General features: G+C 40.5%; 1 protein-coding gene and 1 long non-coding RNA gene across 6 annotated transcripts in view; one reads left to right on the top strand and one right to left on the bottom strand.

Annotated features, from left to right (window-relative positions):
- pam (peptidylglycine alpha-amidating monooxygenase) overlaps positions 1–18713 on the top strand; it is a 42251-nt gene extending 23538 nt beyond the window's left edge. For all 5 annotated transcript variants that reach the window (XM_046375136.1, XM_046375135.1, XM_046375138.1 and 2 more), the window contains 11 exons: positions 4495–4624; positions 6122–6238; positions 6770–6842; positions 7164–7374; positions 11886–12089; positions 13601–13716; positions 14520–14616; positions 14845–14889; positions 16256–16501; positions 16873–16932; positions 17932–18713. In XM_046375136.1, coding sequence (XP_046231092.1) covers positions 4495–4624; positions 6122–6238; positions 6770–6842; positions 7164–7374; positions 11886–12089; positions 13601–13716; positions 14520–14616; positions 14845–14889; positions 16256–16501; positions 16873–16932; positions 17932–18110 — 1478 coding nt within the window. In that variant the 3' untranslated portion in view covers positions 18111–18713. The remainder of the gene's footprint in view (positions 1–4494; positions 4625–6121; positions 6239–6769; positions 6843–7163; positions 7375–11885; positions 12090–13600; positions 13717–14519; positions 14617–14844; positions 14890–16255; positions 16502–16872; positions 16933–17931) is intronic.
- LOC124051628 lies at positions 255–3943 on the bottom strand. The gene is made up of 3 exons (XR_006841859.1): positions 3823–3943; positions 1457–1460; positions 255–484 (listed from the first exon to the last, which is right to left on the bottom strand). It is a non-coding gene; the product is annotated as an uncharacterized LOC124051628 (long non-coding RNA).
- Positions 18714–19085: the final 372 nt, after the last annotated feature.

The raw sequence follows: 19085 nt of genomic DNA, 5'->3' as shown, positions 1-19085 counted from the left end.
TCAGTTTTGTCTGAGTTTAATAATAAAAAATTGGAGGTCATCCAGTCCTTTATGTCCTTAAGACATGCCTGGAGTCTGGCTAATGGCTCTGTTTCTTCAGGCTTTAAGGATAAGTACAGCTGAGTGTCATCAGCATAACAATGAAAGTTTATGCCATGTTTCTGAATAATATTTCCTAGAGGGAGCATGTATACGGTGAACAGGATCGGCCCAAGCACTGAACCTTGTGGAACGCAGAGGCTAACCTTTATATATGAAGAGGAAACATCATTAACGTGAACAAAGTGAAATCTATCTGATAAATATGATTTGAACCAGCGTAGCGCAGCCCCTGTGATCCTAGTCTCATGTTCTAATCTGTGCAATAAAATGTTGTAGTCTACTGTGTCGAAAGCAACACTGAGATCCAGTAAAACGAGTATGGAGACAAGCCCGCGGTCCGATGCCATGAGGAGGTCATTTGTGACTTTAACCAGTGCTGTTTCTGTGCTGTGATGGGCTCTGAAACATTTCAAAGAGACTGTTCCTGTGTAGGTGATCCATTAACTGATCTGCAACCACTCTTTAAAGTATTTTCGATAAAAACGGGAGGTTGGATATCGGCCTATAGTTTGCTAAGATGTCTGGGTCAAGAGAAGATTTTTTAAGTAAAGGTCTAATGACAGCGGTTTTAAACGCCTGTGGTACATAACCTGTTGTTAAAGATAAGTTGATCTGATCTAGTATGCAGTCTAGTAGCTGTTCAGCTGCAGCAAATTAGATGGCTTGTAGACATACTTGCAAATGACTCAGCCGTTCAGTACAGGAGGTTTTGTTTTGTATCCCACTTCCTCAGTTTGGTACACCCTGTGACACAAACACTGTTTTTTTTTAAAATAGTCTACAACTCTAATGTGCAAAAGAAATTTTAGAGTGCAAGGTTTATATGAATATTTGACTGTGCACCAATTGTTGTCCATCAGCTTTAGCATTTAGATCAACATTTAGATCAACTGTTGAATACATTACGGTTTCATGGGTAGTTACAGTGAAAATGGAAAAATATTATTGTCAAGCTGTGTACCAGCTTTGTTGAGCTGACGTCTGGTTTGGCTGTGGATACACTTCAAACATGTAATTTACAGTGGTATCCCTCAAATGTGTCAATAAGCAGAATGAGAACCTCATGCAGCATTCAGTCAGCCACTTGCTGCATATTCAAGCCATGCTAGTGCAATTTAGTGCAATTTATGTCTACACCTGCTGATATGTGACCATACTCTGTCGTAGAGAATACAGGATTTTAATAAGAACTATGTATTAAATATTGAGCTAAACTTAAGCTAATCATACTGCGACTTTATCATCAGACTGAGCTGGCTTCCATGCACACTGGGGCAGTGCAATCTGATCATATTTAATGAGAGGAGAATGTATTGTTTCATAATGTGCTCTATTGTTGATTTTATCATGGCACAAATCTCAAAGTAAGCGATAGGAAGCAGCTCTCAGCAATATCAACCCTTGACTTCACTAGTGCGTGCATGCGTCGATACATTTGCGAACTGACTGCACTGTCTCAGAGTCTGAGGGAATACTGGGAGTGCAGTTTGATGTGCTTTACGGAGACATGCTTGCACCAGGATATACCCGATGACAGTGCGGACAGGGACTGCACTGGTAGCGGTAAGAACAAAGGGGGAGGGTTTGCCGTGCTCGTTAACAACCGGTGGTGTAATCCAGCTCACATCACAGTGAAGGAGCACATCTGCAGCCCGGATGTGGAACTGTGTGCCGTTGGACTACTTCCATATTACTTGCCCAGGGAGTTTTCACATGTTGTCATCGTGACTGTTTATTTTCCCCCCTCTGCAAACCCCAGTACGGCATGTGACACTATTCGCTCTGCAATAGCCCGGATACAGACTCAGCTCCCCGAGTGCATTTATTGCTATCTCAGGTGATTTCAACCACACTAACCTTGACAAAATACTCCCCACTTTCACTCAGTTTGTGAACTGTCCCACCAGAATGGGAAGAACAATAGACCTGCTGTATGTATAAATAAAAATATCAACACAATAGATGATCAAAACTGTAAATAAAATACCAGAAAAAATGTTTATGTATAAAAACAGTGGGTGCAGGTGCAAGACTTAATTGCAACATCAAGAATAAAGTGAACTGTGGCCTGTGAGGGAATAAAAATTGTAAAGCAATTGAAAATACTTAAATATTACTAATGGTAATGGTAAAATGGTAAGAAAGGGACTTTAAAGACATTGTATTCTAAATACATAGACAGCCTTGCAGCTATAACAGCTTCCACTCTTCTGAGAAGGCTTTCCATAAGATTTTCAAGTGTTTCTGTTTGAGTCTTTGCCCTTTCATACAGTAGAGCATTTGTGAGATCAGGCACTGAGCCATTGCCTGGCTCGTGATCTGTGTTCTATTTCATTCCAGAGGTGTTTGGTGGGGTTGAGGTCAGAGCTTTGTGCAGGACAGTCAAGTCCTTCCACACCAAACTCAGCCAACCATGTCTTTATGGACCTTGTTTTGTGCATTGGGCACAGTCATGCTGAAATAGAAAAGGACCTTCCCCTGACTGTTGCCACAAAGTTGGGTTTGAGATTTGGGTCCAAAAGTAAACCCAGATTTCTCCAGACTCCTTTTAATCTGAATTTGCTGATATCCATGTTTTGATTACTGCTGACAGTTTGTAATACTTTAGAGGTTTGTCTTTTCATTAGTATTAACTAGGAGATGCAGCTGCGTATTATCCACACTACCAGTCAAAAGTTTGGACACTCCTTCTCCCTCAGTGGTTTTTCTTTATTTTTGTAATTTTCAACATTGTACATTAATACTGAAGACATCCAAACTATGAACATAAAAAACGTATGGAATTATGTAGTAAACAAAAAGGATTTAGCATCCCAGAATATGTTTTATATTTTAGATTGTCCAAAGTAGTCACATTTAGCTTTAGTGACAGTTTTGCCCACTCAAGCCTTTCTCTGATTGGATTCTTGAAGTAGTCTCCTGGAATGGTTTTCAATTCATAGGTGTGCCTTGTCAATAGTTAAGTTGTGCCATTTCTTGCCTTCTTAATGTGCTTTAGGCCGTCAGTGCAGAGGTGGGTGGGTACAGAGTCAATAACCCTTTAAGTGCTACTACAACCACTGTACAAATCCGTATTATGACAAGAAACATTCAGTTAAGTAAAGAGAAAAGACAGTCCATCATTACTCTAAGAAATGAAGGTCAGTCAGTCCGAAAGATCTCAAGAACTTTGAATGTATCAGTGCAGTCGCCAAATTACAACAAAAGTTACCCGAGAGAGGGAAAGAGAAAAGGAGAGCGAGTTGGAGAGGAGGGGTACACAAACAGAGATATGTAGCTAGAGCAATAATACCAGAGTACTGGAACTATAACAATAATGATATGTACAGTAAGTACTGTACTACTACTGATAATAATAACAACAGCAATAATAATAGTAATAGTAGTGGTGGTGGTAGTTGCAGTAGTAATAATAATATAGAAATATGACTAAACAAAAATAATAGCTGTCAGTATCAACCAGAACCACAGCAGGATGAACAACTACAACCCATGGGAACCTATGAGTTGAGAAAGCGCAAAGACTCTATGGAAGAAGTCAAATTGATAATGGGACATAAATGTGTGCAGAAAGAGAGGGAGAGGAAGAGCGAGAAGCTCGGTGCATTATGGGAGATCCCCGGTTAGTCTTAGCCTATAGCAGTATGACTGGGGGCTAGCCTAGACCAACTTTAACTATAAGCATTATCAAAAAGGAAATTTCTACGTCTACTCTTAAACGTAGAGAAGGTGTCAGCCTCCTGGCCCTAAACCGGGAGATAGTTCCACAGTAGAGGAGCTTGATAACTAAAGGCTCTGGTTCCCATTCTACTCTTGGAGACTCCAGGAACCACAAGTTCCCAAGTAAAAGGGAACGTAGCGTTCTAGTTTAATAATAGGGTTTTAAGATATTATAGTGCTTGACCATTAAGTGCTTTACATGTGAGAAGAATATTTTTAATTCTATTCTGGATTTTATAGGCACCCAGTGTAGAGAAGCCAATATAGGGTTGGAAGGTGATGAATTTAGTCTCTAATGAGTAGAGTTTTGTCATTAAAAACGTCATTCATGCATGCATCTACCACACAAACCTTATCCCTTCTTTTGCTATGCTCAGATTTAAACTATCCTAAATTTCTTGTTGCTTCTTCTTTAATTTCATTTTAAACTTAGTTTTCTTATATACATATACTTTAACCCATATTGTATTGAGATTGGCATCATTGTATTTTTACTAACTTTTTTATTGCAGGCATAGCAATAGTAATAATGGCAAAATCATCCAATTTATAGAAAACAGATCTACCTGAAGCATCTTTTATCAGCGGTTACAGAATACCAGTGATTATGGTACCATGTTGAGAATGGTTTTAACGTGTCTGAATTTGTCTGTCTCTCTACTTGTGGTGTAGACTACCATTTGGAGCAAGACTCATCATGGCCCCAAGGGTTTCTCCAGCTAGGTCAGGTGTCAGGACTTGCACTTGACACAGATTCTAACTTGGTCATTTTCCACAGAGGTGACCATCACTGGGGGGCAGAGTAAGTCGCACTCACATTTTTTTTCTGTAGATAAAGGTTTCCACAGTCCATGAAAAGCTAAAGAGCTCACTTCTGCCACCTCTTTCAACTGTTTGTCAGATGACACATGATCTCTGCACTCCCATGTTTCCTCATTTTTAAGCCTGTTGCCAATGGAGGGCAAAGGTATCTGATTTACTCACAATGACTGATAACCTAGGCATATCAGAATCAGAATTCCTTTATTTATCCCCGAAGGGAAATTCTTTTTCGTACAGACATTGCACTTGCAGTATTCCCGACCAAGAAAGATAAGTGAAAGGTATAAAAATAGGATAAACAAAACAAGATAAGTATAAATCAGAAATCTAAAATTACAGGTATTTACATAAATCTAAAATCTCAAAGTACAGGTATTTACAATGTGTTCAAATTTTTTTTAAAAAATGTAAAAATACAGGTATGTACATGTGTAAAAACAATATATGCATTGTATATATAAAGTGAGTGTGTCCGTCACAGTGCTGAGTTTAGCAGTTTGATGGCGACAGGCAGGAATGATTTCCTGTGTCGCTCTGTGGTGCATTGTGGGAGTAAGAGTCTTTTGCTGAACGAGCTCCTGTAGCTGATCAGCACATTGTGGAGAGGGTGAGAGGGAAAGTCCAGTATAGTTCTTATTTTGGACAACATCCTCCTCTCAGTGACACTGACACTGTCAGAGAGTCCAGTTCCTCTCCACAACATGGCTGGCCTTCTTAATGATTCTATTGAGTCTGTTAGTGTCCCTCACCCTCAGACAGCTGCCCCAGCAGGCAACAGCATATGTGATGGCACTGGACACCACCAACTCATAGAACATCCTCAGCGTGTTGCAGTCACCCAGTTAAAACAACTAGACAAGTGATATGCTGCTCTGTACATACTTAAAGTGTCTAAATTGGTTCCCTTATTGTTAACTAGTGAGCAATAATTTTCAATATCCAATATGTCGTATATACAGACCTGCCTCTTAAAATTAGATTATGTATGAGCACAGACAAAATTACAGCAGTGAATGTGAAAACATCCTTATAGGGCCCGACCCCGCCGATACATCATTCTGCACAGTGAAGTTAAAACATTCAACAGTAGGAATCGTGTTTCAGAGAAGCACTTGAACCAAGGTTGAATATTTAATTTTACCATTCAGGAGACATTTCTCAAGAACAAATTTGTGATGTGGACACCAAAGGTAGGCTTTGTCTTCCCGGTGCTGGTACATAATACTTCCACTTCTGCTGACCTTGTTTGCCACCTTCAGTTTATAACGGCCACTACTGACAGTCAGCTGATGGTCAGTGATTAGCAGAGCAGTTAGCTACAGGTTCCTATCAGTGCACTTAATTTGGCATGGATGCTAGCTGGGTGGGTTTAAGGCAAAGCACTCAAAATGAACATGAAAAAAATGAATATGACAAAAACTGCCATGATTTCCCTGTGGAAAATAAAAATTAAAATTGACTGTTTTTGTTTTTTCAGCTCTTTTAATGCCCAGGCTAGATACCAGCAGAGGTCCTTGGGTCCCATTCAGCAGTCCACTATTTTGGTTATGGACCCAGCGAAAGGCAACATCCTGAAGGCTTCTGGCAGAAACATGTATGTTGTAGTGTACTTTAATTTTATTAAGACAGTAGTCTGGTTGAACACTTGATGCTGATAGGCTGTCACTTAATTCCTGGTAATGGAGACCTACTATGTAGTTCTAGTGAAACCATCTCCAGTCACTGTAGGTTAAGTAATCATCTTAAATCCCATTTGTTATTCAGCTCCCTACTTCTGGCTGTGGCCATGGACTATCATTTGTTCATGAAAATCTGAAATTGACTTGGGGTCAATGACATCGTGGATAGCTAAATAGTTTTATTGTTAAACCTACTGTGAAATTATTATTAATTATCCAATTGCCAATTTGTATATAAGGTTTGTCCTGTTACTGGATTAATGAACATAGTTTCCATTGCATAGGAACTTTATGGGATGGGAATGATTGTTCTAGGTAAACTCTCAGGTGTTCAGGCTTCATCAAGGAAAATGGAGTCACAGCTTTTGAAAAACACAACACAACCTGCATTAAAAACTGAGAGAGAGGAAATTGCCTTGTAATGATGCGATTTTCTGTTTTTGCAGGTTTTACTTGCCACATGGAATAACTACAGACAAGGAGAATAATTACTGGGTTACTGATGTGGCTCTTCATCAGGTAAGCTGCAGGTGCTCATGGTGCAGCTAAGTAGGTTTAAAATAAATTGATTTGTTATAGCAACTTATAATGATGGTCTGTTAATGATGAACTAACTGTTAACACATCATCATACATTTGTAAATTATTTATTAAAAACTCATATGCACTATTTAAATTTTGTAAGTCATTTAAAGAATTTCCTCTTGGGGATAAATAAATAGTGAATATTCTGATTCTGATTCTGAAAAGCTGCTTAAGTGCTCAAAACAGATTAACATTCAGTACACAACAATGTGTTGTAACAGGACCAACAAAGAGTTCCCTTTCTGTTCTCATCAGGTGTTAAAAGTCAGCAGCGATGGCAGAGACAGAACCTTGCTAGCGCTGGGAGAGGCTTTCACACCAGGAAGTGACAACCACCACTTCTGTCAGCCTACTGATGTGGCTATAGACACAGAGTCCGGAAACATTTTTGTGTCCGATGGCTACTGCAATGCTAGAATAATGAAATTCTCTCCTGATGGCACATACCTGTCCAAGTGGGGTGCAGGTTTGGATCCTAACACACATACACACACTCTTAAGTATTTTAAAGCACGTCTTGTTAAGGCAATGAACCTTTTCAGTGTAGTGTAAACAAAGTTATAAAAAAATAATAAATGAAAAAGAAATGTACTGCTGTGGATAGGACAGCAACCCTGTGTTGGAGAGGCATCCGGAAAATGCATTTTAGCAAATTAATGGAGTAATTAAAAAGTAATAATTAGAATAATTAATAAATTAGTCAAGTGGTAAAATCCAGTGGTTCTCCAAGTGAGGGCTCATTGAGGTTGCATCATCAGGGAACGGCTGCTGGAGGCTGGGGTACCTCAAATGTAGTGGCCTGCACTTTCTCCAGACCTGAACCCCATAGGTTTTCTAGCTGAGTCATTGTGCAGAGGGTTGTAACCCTGCATCCCAGAACCTCAGCGGTCTGAGAGCAACCCTTCAAAAAGAGTGAAATGCCATGCTTCAGCAGACATGACATTTTCCCAATCCTCTTCTGGATCATCCAAATGCTCTATAGCAAACTTCAGATGGGCCGAAACATGTACTGACTTAAGCAGGGGGACATGTTTGGCACTGCAGGATTTTAGTCCCTGGCGGCGTAGTGTGTTACTGATGGTAGCCTTTGTTACTTTGGTCCCAGCTCTCTGCAGGTCTTTCACTAGCTCCTCCCATGTGGTTCTGGAATTTTTGCTCACCATTCTTGTGATCATTTTGACCCCATTGAGTGAGATGTTGCGTGGAGCTCCAGATCGAGGGAGATTACCAGTGTCTTCCATTTTCTAATAATTGCTCCCACAGTTGATTTCTTCACACCAAGCAGCTTACCTATTGCAGATTCAGTCTTTCCAGCCTGGTCTTCCCAATCTTGCTTGTTTGTAGGTGACCAAATACTTACTTTACCGAAGAATTTACCGATTAATTCATTAAAAATCCTACAATGTGGTTTCCTGGATTCTTTCCCCCTATTCTGTCTCTCATAGTAGAAGTGTACCTATGATGAAATTTACAGGCCTCTCTCATCTTTTTAAGTGGGAGAACTTGCACAATTGGTGACTGACTAAATAGTTTTTTGCCCCGCTGTAAATGCCCTACTTTCATGATATAATATCACTGTAACATGAGCTTTTTACATTTTCCATAAATTTCACCCAAAAGTCGAATATCCCTAACTTTTTGTGATTAACGTATATATCTGTTATATTTAGATGGTTTCAAATCAAATCAAAACCAAAATTTTAAAGGCGTGGCTGGATGTACTCAACAGGGCATAACCTTTCAAAATTTTATTAAAACTAAATTTGTGAATATTGGCCATGCAACCATATTACACAAGTGTGTAACAATATAACATGATATTTCATATTAAGTCCATTGCCTTTAAGAAAATGAAACTTGGTATGTGAGTTCTCCATGAGAATGTGCCTGACATACTGAGCCATTATACCAACAACCTCAACTTGTTGCATTACTAAATAATAAGTAAATAAAAATAGAAAATGCATAAATACAGAACAAAAGACAAAAACAGGTACTGGGGAAAAAAAAGAGATAAACTGACATGAGACATGGCATTCTTTTTTTCTTTTTTTCTTTTTTTTTTGTTTAGAAAGGCAGTTATTCTCTTTATGAGTTAGCATTGTTCGTGCCAATTTTGCAGATTCCGATCTACTATAATTGACAGTGTACACAAACAAAAACCTGCTCATCCTCAATACAAAATTTTGCTTTCATAATAAAAGAAATTCTTAAACTTTACAATTTCCTTCCAAATTAAAGCAAGTGGAAAAAGCAACAAATAACAATTAACTGAAAATGAGCTGTACACCCAAATTTATCTGACATATTTTACTTTACCAAAGAAAAAGCAGGTGCAACAGATTTGTTTAACAAATCAAATGACGGTTATTTATTTCATTTTATGGTGTGTCTATAAATTCACCAGAGCTGAGGTAATTTATCAGATTTCTGAGTCCTGTTGTTAACTTTTCGGGTTAAATTTTCGGGCTGTGGTCAGGAAGAAGGGAAGATTTTCCAAAGCAGAAGTTAGCTCCGAAGCTAACCTTCATTTTTCAAGTAATTTTGTTTACAAGTGGCAAAACAGCACATGAGAACACTGCTTGTTCTTGAGAAGTAGTAGCATTTATTTACCGACTGTGTATGTATTCACATACATACTGCTCTCTTTCTTATTGGAGCTACGGTACTCTGGTAACATTCTATTCTCAACTATGGAGAACGGTTGATCATCCAGGGTCATAAATTTCATAATTTTCCTCGTAACTGCTTTGGGTTTTTCATTGCTCATTCCAAGTAAACAGGACAGGCTGCTGACTTGTGTCTGGCGCTGAGTTCTAGCTAGCTTTAGCTTTATCTGCTTTTCCTTTGCCAGCTTCTTTAAACTGGGCATGTTCAGCTGGGTACTGGTGGTTTAAGTGTCTGATGAGGTTTGTTGTCACAGATGTTTTCATGGCAGTCCGCCATGGTTTACTTTGTGTGGCATGTGGCATAAAACAGACCGCCTTTTAATCTGAGATACAGGAGACTGACCAGCTGGTCTCAAGTCTGGGCTGAGCACTCTGGAAAAACGCCCGTCCCTGGCCGGTCGATCAGTGCATTTATAGTACTGTGTAATATTTTCAAACAGCTTGTAGACATTAGTATAGAACTTTGGTTATTGTACACATCAATCACAAGAAGCCTCATCTCGTCTCGTCTCGTCTTCCTCCGCTTATCCAAATCTGGGTCACAGGGGCAGCAGCCTCTGCAGGGAAGCTCAGACTGTCCTCTCCCTGGCCACTTCCACCAACTTGTCTGGGTGGGATATCAAGGCGTTCCCAGGCCAGACGAGAGATATAACCCCTCCATCGTGTCCTGGGTTTGCCCCGGGGTCTCCTCCCAGATGGACATGCCCAAAACAACTCCTCAGGGAGACATCCAGCAAGCATCCTAACCAGTTGCCCGAACCACCTCAACTGGCTCCACTCAATGCGAAGGAGCAGCGGGTCTACTCTGAGCTCCTCCCCAATGCCCAAGCTCCTCACTGTATCTCCAAGGCGGAACCCAGCCTCCCTGTGGAGGAAACTGGCATGGACTTTTCTGGGGAGGCTAAGAAGTGTGATACTTATATAGTTGGAACACACTCTCTGGGGACCACCATCCCAGTTTGCCACTCCAAGGGCACTTTCCCCAATGACCATGCAGTGTTGCAGAGGCGTGTCAGCCATGACAGCCCCACAACATCCAGAGCCTTTAGGTACTCTGAATGGACCTCATCCAACCCTGGGGCATCACTGCTGTGGAGTTGTTTAACTGCCTCAGCGACTTCTGCCCCAGTGATGGAAGAGCCTCCCCCCGAGCTGCCCTGCTGTTTCTTCTGAGCAATGCGTGTCGGTGGGATTAAGGAGATCCTTGCAGTATTTCTTCCACCACCCAACTATATCATCAGTCAAGGTCAGCAGCTCTCCACTTCCACTGTAAACAGTGTAAACAACGTGCCGCTTCCCCTTCCTGGGTCACTGCATGGTTTGACAGAATTTCTTCAAGGCCGACCAAAAGTCTTTCCCCTTGGTCTCACCGAACTCCTCCCACACCTGAGTTTTGCTTCCATGATTGGGACTCCATGTCCCCCACCACCCCGAAAATGCAATCGAAGCTCTGCCTTAGGGGGGAGTTAAGACCATTCTGAGTGGGTCCTCAGCTAAACGTTCTTAGCAGACCCTCACTTTTCGTTTACGTCTGCCAGGTCTATCCGGCTTTTTCCCCCACCACCTGATCCAACTCACCATTAGGTGGTGAACCCTAACCCTTATGTTCGAACATGGTGTTAGTTATGGACAAACTGTGACTAGCACAGAAGTCCAATAACTGAACACCACTTGGGTCAGATCAGGCAGACCGTTTCTCCCAATGACTCCCCTCCAGGTCACACTGTCATTGCCCACGTGAGCGTTGAAGTCCCCTAGTAGAACAGTGGACTCTCTGGTAAGGGCACCTTCCAGCACCTGTCCTAAGGACTCCAAAAAGAGTGGGTACTTTTAACTGTCATTTGGTGCATAAACACAAACAACAGTCATGACCAGTTCCCCGACCCAAAGTCACAGGGAAGCAACATCTTTCACTGGGGTAAACCCCAACATAGAGGCAGCGAGCCATGGGGCTATGAGAAGGCCCACTCCTGCCCTCCACCTCTCATCTACGGCAACTCTAGGCCTGGCTCCAGGACAGGGCCCTGGTAACGCTTTGGACAGGGTACACTTGTACTTGGTTTTGCCTTCCATAGACGTTCCAAGAAGCATTTTCAGAAAGTGCAAATAGGTGCTTTTTCATTTAAGATTTAGCTCAGTTTTATAGTGGGTGGTAAGTCATATTTGCTTAACCTTGCTGTTTTTTTCATAGATGAATTATTTATTGATAATGCAATAATTTAGTAGGTTTACATATTACTGCCCACAAGTCAACAGTTGACGCAATCTGCACATACTCATCTTTCTTGTCTTATTTTTCTGATTGAAGGCTCGTCAGACAGGAGGAGACACATACCATTCCAAATTCCCCACAGCCTGGTGTTCCTTCCTGACAGAAAGGAAGTTTGTGTGGCTGACAGGGAGAATGGACGTATTCAGTGCTTCATAGCTGAAACTGGAGAATTCGTTAAGGAAATAAAGAAAGATGAGTTTGGAGGGGAAGTGTTTGCAGTCACCTACAGTCCTGCTGGAGGTAAGTTCTCAGACTGATCTGGCCAGGAACATTCATCACTTCTTGCACTTACCATTTTACATTATGACAATGTTTATTTATGCATTCTAGCATTCTACTGACACAAAATGCATTTTAAAACATACAGTTAGTTTCGTAGTCTAAAACTTAGTATACTTGATCTTAATAGAAACTGTACTTGGGGATTTATAGATGAACAACGCTGGCAAATTATTAGTAATTAGTAACACTTAGTATTTAGTATTAGTGACACTACTACTAATACTACGGTTGTTATTATGATTATTAGTAGTACTGTGTTGTTGTTAAATTATTAAATTTGTAATTTTCTGTTGGAAACTTTCTAAGGCCAATATTCTCCTTCCTAATTAGCATGTGGTCATTAGCATAAAGGTTTCAGCTTTTTGAACTTTTTTCTATAAATTTAATATCTTAGTCGTGTACTGCCCAACAGTAAATGCTATGTGACAGAAACTCTGATTCCACTGCTTTGGAGAGACATGTCTTATTTTATTCACAATCCGTATCATGCCCATGCCTTTCAGCATGTTGTCTGGTGGCCAGTTTTTATTTTGCCATTAGGTAAATCTTGCATTATTCTCCTTTTCAGTCTCACTTCTATTCCAATGAAAAAATAAATGCAGTGGTCCTGTGAAAAGTTGTTTTATGTCTAAGCCTGTGAATATTCTCATTCATCCAGGTCATGGTTATCTCAAGGAAATTCAATCGAATGCAACTGGACTTAGTTATTGCTCGCCATTGCTCGCTTGACTAGTCTGGGACTAGTCCCAGCCTAGTCAAGCGAGCATGAACTGATGAAGCCTCTTGGATGAGAGGTGAAACGTCTTCAAAGACAAATAACTAAGTCCAGTTGCATTCGATTGAATTTCCTTGAGATGTTTTATGTCTACCACATGTGTGTAAGACTGTTGAATTTCAAAAAATAACCCTGATGATATCCAAGTCTGATACTGTAATTTTTTTTTGTAGCTTGATCAGTACTATGGGATAAAAGTCAAAATATCTTAACTAGATAATGCTACAAATATGTCTTTAATAAAAGTTTTTAATTCAAGAATTCACAAGTGCCTGAAGGCAGAATGAATCTGAAATTTGGCAGATGCAGTTTATAAACACAATATTCCTCCCCAGCTCAACAACACCAGAAGGAAGCATCACTGAAACATGCATGCTTATGATCCGATACCTGTTTGCTACATTTTGATAGTCCAGGTTGTCAGTCCCAGCCTCACACTCTGCTTGCTGTTATTTGCTGGGCAATAAACGCCCACTGCCCAAAGGTTGGCACCCAGAGATGTCAGAAAACAATAAGGAAATATAGGGTCAGAGGGCATGGACTCTGCAGATACATACACCACCACACCACTGTAGTGGGTCATAAGTGATGGGGCCAGGGATTTCTATTTTACACATTGTATTGTTAGGAAAATCCTCCTCATGTTTTTAACTTTTGTGTGTGTGTGTGTGTGTGTGTGCATGTGTGCGTGAAGATGGCTTGATCTTTGCAGTAAACGGGGTCTCTCCGTATCGCTCAGCTCCAGTCAGAGGTTTTGTAATAAATTATTCAACCAAGGATATTTTGGATACCTTCAGCCCAGAGAAAACGGTAATCACACACACACACACACACACACACACACTATCTATCTATACCATACTGAAACACCCATGTAAGCTGAGTATGGTTGAAGACAGCCACTTATTGAGCCACAAGTCATTCATGACTTTTGTGAATGGATAATGTGCAACAAAGATCTTCATTTGAAATTGAGCCAGGGATGTTGCAGATACATTGCATGCTGTAGAGGCAGGGTACACCTTACACCACAGACAACCATTCACACTCACATCTACAGGCAATTTAGTAGGTCTGTCCTGAGTAGTTCAAAGCTTTGAGGATTTGTTTATAATTTAGACATTTGATTCAGCAATTTGTCTAAACCTGGTATTTATGCACAGCTGCTTGCAGGAACAGATCGGGATGTAATCATTTCCTCTTTTTAATTGATATTTTAACGGATAAATATAATTACAGATCATATTGCACCATTTGCAATATGACATTGGTTTCAATGTTTAACTACTCTCTCTGATACAAATTTTCAAATACAAATACACAAAAACATGAGCAACATACACACATACCCAAACAAGTCTCCATCTTGTAGCCTGATCTGATTAGGTGAACATGGTGGAACTACTTTATGCAGTCAGTTAGATGGTATTAACAGAGAACAAGTTGTTACAGATGGAGACAGTCTTTTTGGAACATGTATTGCTCTCTAGCTGAGAGACAAAAACCAAGGGCTATCCAGGCGTAGTTTAACAAACTGCTGTATTGCCCTGCATTAATTGCAGCAGCATGTGATTCTGTCTGAACAATTGAGTTGTATTTTCATTTATTTGCAGGAGTTTAAAATGCCTCATGACATAGTTGAAACCAGGGATGGCAACATCTTTGTCGGGGATGCTGGCAATAAATCAGTCTTCAAATTTACCACTGAGAGTAAGTTGTGATCATTCTAAACTACTAAATGTTGTCATGTTCAGGATTCATCTCCAATTAATGTGTATGCATTAAGTGATTCACTGTTTTCTCCAAGATACTGGTAAGAATACTGAACTTTTTGTTGTTCTTGTGGCTGCAGTTCTGTAATTAATTGTAGTTTTGTTAACTACTGTAGTTAAAAGTGCCTTGATTTGTTTTTTGTTTTTTTTTCCTTCCAATTTTCAGAGTTACATCGCTCTGTCAAGAAAGCTGGAATTCAAGAACTTGAAGGTGAGTGTTGATTATTTTAACAATTTTAGACTTATTGTGGCACGGTGGTGCAGTGGTTAGCACTGTTGCCTCATAGCAGGAGGGTTCCAGGTTCGAATGCCGGCCTGGGCCCTTCTATGTGGAGTTTGCTTGTTCTCCCCGTGCTTGCGTGGGTTTTCTGCGGGTACTCCGGCTGCGTGGTTGTCTGTCTTTGTGTGTTGGCCCTGTGATTGACTGGCGACAGTCCAGGGTGTGCCCCGCCTCTTGCAAATAGTCAGCTGGAATAGGCTCCAACTCCCCCACCTCAGTTCTTTTGAGTCCCACACTATCACCACACAATAGCGGAATCAGTAAACCGACGTTTATCTGATCAGGTATTGGTCCTTTAACTGGTGATGCATGAGCTCACTGAACTGATAAGGGTGGGCAATCGGTAACAAAATAAATGCATGCAGCACTTACAAGTTACAAGTCAGAAAGAAATTATTATATCCTAATAATGCCTCTGCCCAGACATAAGCTTTTTACTGTTTGTTGCTCCGATCCTTCGGAGTTTCAAAAGAAATAATCTGCTTGAACATCCACAGCGCTGTCCTCTGCGGGGTGCAGAACGGTCCGTTACTTCGCCCTTGTGGCGGGAAAAATCACCTGTGGAAAAAAATAACTTTGTTATCTTAACAAAGTTGGCGCATAGCTCTCATCAACATGAGATCAGCTAATTGCGCAGCGTGATGGTAATGGGTTGCTTGCTTTCAGCAAGTCGTCCACTGTACTTCGCACACAGGAAAAAGCGATGTATGAGGGTCACAATGCCTTTTTATTACCTTAGTGACGTTATCTCGGACTCCCGTGGAGATAGCTGGACCACAGCAACCACAGTGCCAGGTCTGCGTTTGAATTCAGATTTTACAACTAGGTGCGAATCATGGGTGGGGTCTCTAATGGTCATTCACTCTGGTTCAGGCTTCTGGGTTGGTCATGTAGGCCTCTCCATTGTTCTCCTGAGCACATGGCTAGAGATCACAGCACTTCTTAAGAGCCGGTTAAGAGCCCTCTGAATCTGCTTTTCATCATAACACACAGGCAAAACCAGTACACCTTCTCATTAATATTGCACAGCTCTTGTAGTCCTGAAAGCAGTGCAGTGGCCAGTCTGTTGTTATACATAACAGATGTGTCCTTCTTCATCTTGGCAAGATGTGGAGCATGTTGGCTGCTCTTTCTACATTTGCAGGTATCCAACAGGACTATCCGTGCCTCTTGTCAGAAATCCAAGTGGCGTTTGATTGGAATCCAGATGGAATACTATGTTTAAAGTCTGTTGGTTAGGCACAACACTGGCTACTGTACATTGAACCTGTCAATCATGATATTTCTCTCTGAGCAGAAATGGAGATGTTTCTCCAAGCTAAGGTGAGGCCAGGGCACAATATGACCAAGACATCAGCCATCCAAGAGAAGCATATTGTGGCTCAACAGCGTCAACCACAGAAAGCAGCAGAAGAGGAGAAGAAGAGTACAGCAAAGCCAAACAGAGAGCTGAGTGTACTCCCAGTCATTATCACCACCCTGCTGCTCACCCCTCTGCTGGTGGTTATCTCCATTGGAATCTTTATCTGCTGGAGGAAAAACAGTATGTATGACAATAGGGCCATGGTTATGTGTACAGAAGACAGATCAAATTGTAATAATAATATCAAAATAAAAATAGTAATTAGGCCACACACAATTTTTTTTCAAGTTTGTCTTAATACAATACTCACATTCCCATATGTACACTATTATAGGGTTATTGATCAATAATCAGTCAGTAATTGTTCCTCCTACAGTTTCAAAGGAAAAATAAGTGTCTTTGACAGCTTGTAATCCAAACACAAACCTTTTCCTCAAAATAATCAAAGCTAATTAAATGGTAAATACACTGCTCTGTTCTTTGCTGTCTTTTGCACTTCTAATTTTAAGTCAGCCTTCATCTAAATATTGTTGAATATTGTTTGTTTTCAGACAAATGTGAGGTGAAAACTGAACCCAGCTCTATTGGAGGCATTTTGGGAAAGATAAGAGGTAATTCATTTACGATGTTAAAATATTACAAATAGAAAATTAAATAAAAAGTGCTTTGTGCTTTGTATCTTTGACTTGAGCATCACCCCCTCTCTTGTTTGTGACCTGATTCTGAAACAAATTCTTATTATAATATATACGTCATTGACATACAATATATAGATAAAAGTATTCAAACTAAGTTCTTTATTACTGAATTCAGGTGTATTATAGGGCTGTTTTTCGGGAGCTGGGCTAGACCCCTTACTTCCACTGAGGGAAATCTTAATTCTTCAGCACACCAAGACATTTTGGACAATGCTATGCTTCTAACTTTGTGGCAACAGTTTGGGGAAGGCCCTTTTCTGTTCCAGCTTCACTGTGCCCCAGTGCACAAAGCAGTGTCCATAAAGACAGGGTTGGATGAGTTTGGTGCGGTGTGTAGAACTTGACAGGTCCGCACAGAGCCCTGACTTCAACCCTACTGAACACCCTTGGAATGAAATGGAACAGAGATTGCAAGCCAGGCGTTTTCATCCTACATCAGTGCCTGAAATTACTATTCCTCTGCGCATGAATGGGCAAAAATTCACACAGAAACACTCCAGAATCTTGTGAAAAGCCTTCCTGGAAGAGTGGAAACTGCTGAAGCTGCGAAGCTGTCTATGCATTTAGAATGCAGTGTCATTAAAGTCCCTCTTGGTGTAATGGTCAGGTGTCCCAATACTTTTGCCTACATACATGCACCAAGTATGACAAAATGTCACGTAAATAGGATGAAATGATTACATTTTATATGCAAAATGTCAGAAGTCCACTTCACTGTGACATTTTAATGTTTTCTGCTCATTATTCAACACCATAACTTAGGAAAAGAAGGGGAGACCATATTTCATATTTAATCAAAAACCGAATTGGTGACACTAATCTTAGGTGTCCACCTTGAAACTGTGCCAATTTTATACATCTTCTCTATGAGGTGGTAATTCTGCTTTGCTCTCTGGTGTTTTCTTTGTCAAGGTAAAGCAGTGGGGAGTCTGAACCTGGGGAACTTCTTTGCATCCCATAAGGGTTACAGTCGTCAGGGCTTTGACCAGCTGAGTACTGAAGGCAGTGACCAGGAGAGGAACGATGAGGACAGCAGCGACTCTGAGAATGAGGAGTACTCTGCTCTGCCGCCTCCTCAGTCCTCCTCTTAGACATTCTGGGACCTGCTACCAACCTTCTGATACCAACCTTCTGCTTACATTGCCAAGATGTATGTTATTCATCACAAGTCTAACTGTTGTTTTAGCTGCCAATCATATTGTTTATATATTTAAAAATATATTGTATATAAAAATAATTTGGCAGGATTTTGACAATTTATTTAATCTTTATTTAACTTATCTGTGGTCTTGATACAGTCTTGATGGCACGATTTACATATAACACTGTAAAAGAATTCTTTTCCCGAAATCAAACTTGCATGTTGTGACATCATTCATACAATCCCCTGAACAGATGTTACTATCTGGTGCCAGATTCTGCCTTGAAACAAGGACAAATCTGCTGAGATTCTAATTTTAGACATGCAGGTTCCCTCGTTTCAGGGATTTTCTTGAATTGAGGAACCAGTTACTGGACTTTTGTTTCAGTTCCAAAGTACATAAACCCAATTTGACAGAGTGGACATTTTAGATTGGGAATTTCTATGGCTGAAATCCATCCATTTTCTATACCGCTTATCCGATGGCTGAAATGTGGTTGATTATTTAATTTGATGTTGTTGCTCTTTTGTACTCAAAAGCAACCTGTTTGGGGGAAAAAAGGACTTTGTTTTAAGGGTGGCACTATGAACAGAACAAGCAGCACTGCAGCGCTTCGATATTTTTCTGACTTTAACATTCACTTTGCCGATCTGGTTGCTAAGGTGGGATGAGAGGTGCAAACAGATGGAAGCACAGAGAAGAGTCTTTAGTATTTTAGGAGAGGTTGTATCATAGACATTGACCTGAGAATAGACTTCCCAGAAGCACTTCTGAACAAACATCTGCGGCCAGTTTGTTGATTCAGTAAACCACAGACCTGACGAGAATGAAAAAAGTAACTTATATATATTGGTAAACCAGTCCTCTATATAATTGTAATACAAAGCTAATTACAAAAAAGTTGACACGGTGTGTAAAACATAA

The sequence above is a fragment of the Scatophagus argus genome, chromosome 20, assembly GCF_020382885.2.
Source record: "Scatophagus argus isolate fScaArg1 chromosome 20, fScaArg1.pri, whole genome shotgun sequence".
NCBI lineage: Eukaryota > Metazoa > Chordata > Actinopteri > Scatophagidae > Scatophagus > Scatophagus argus.
The sequence above is the reverse complement of the archived record's forward strand: the minus strand, read 5'-3'. Positions and strand labels throughout refer to the sequence as shown.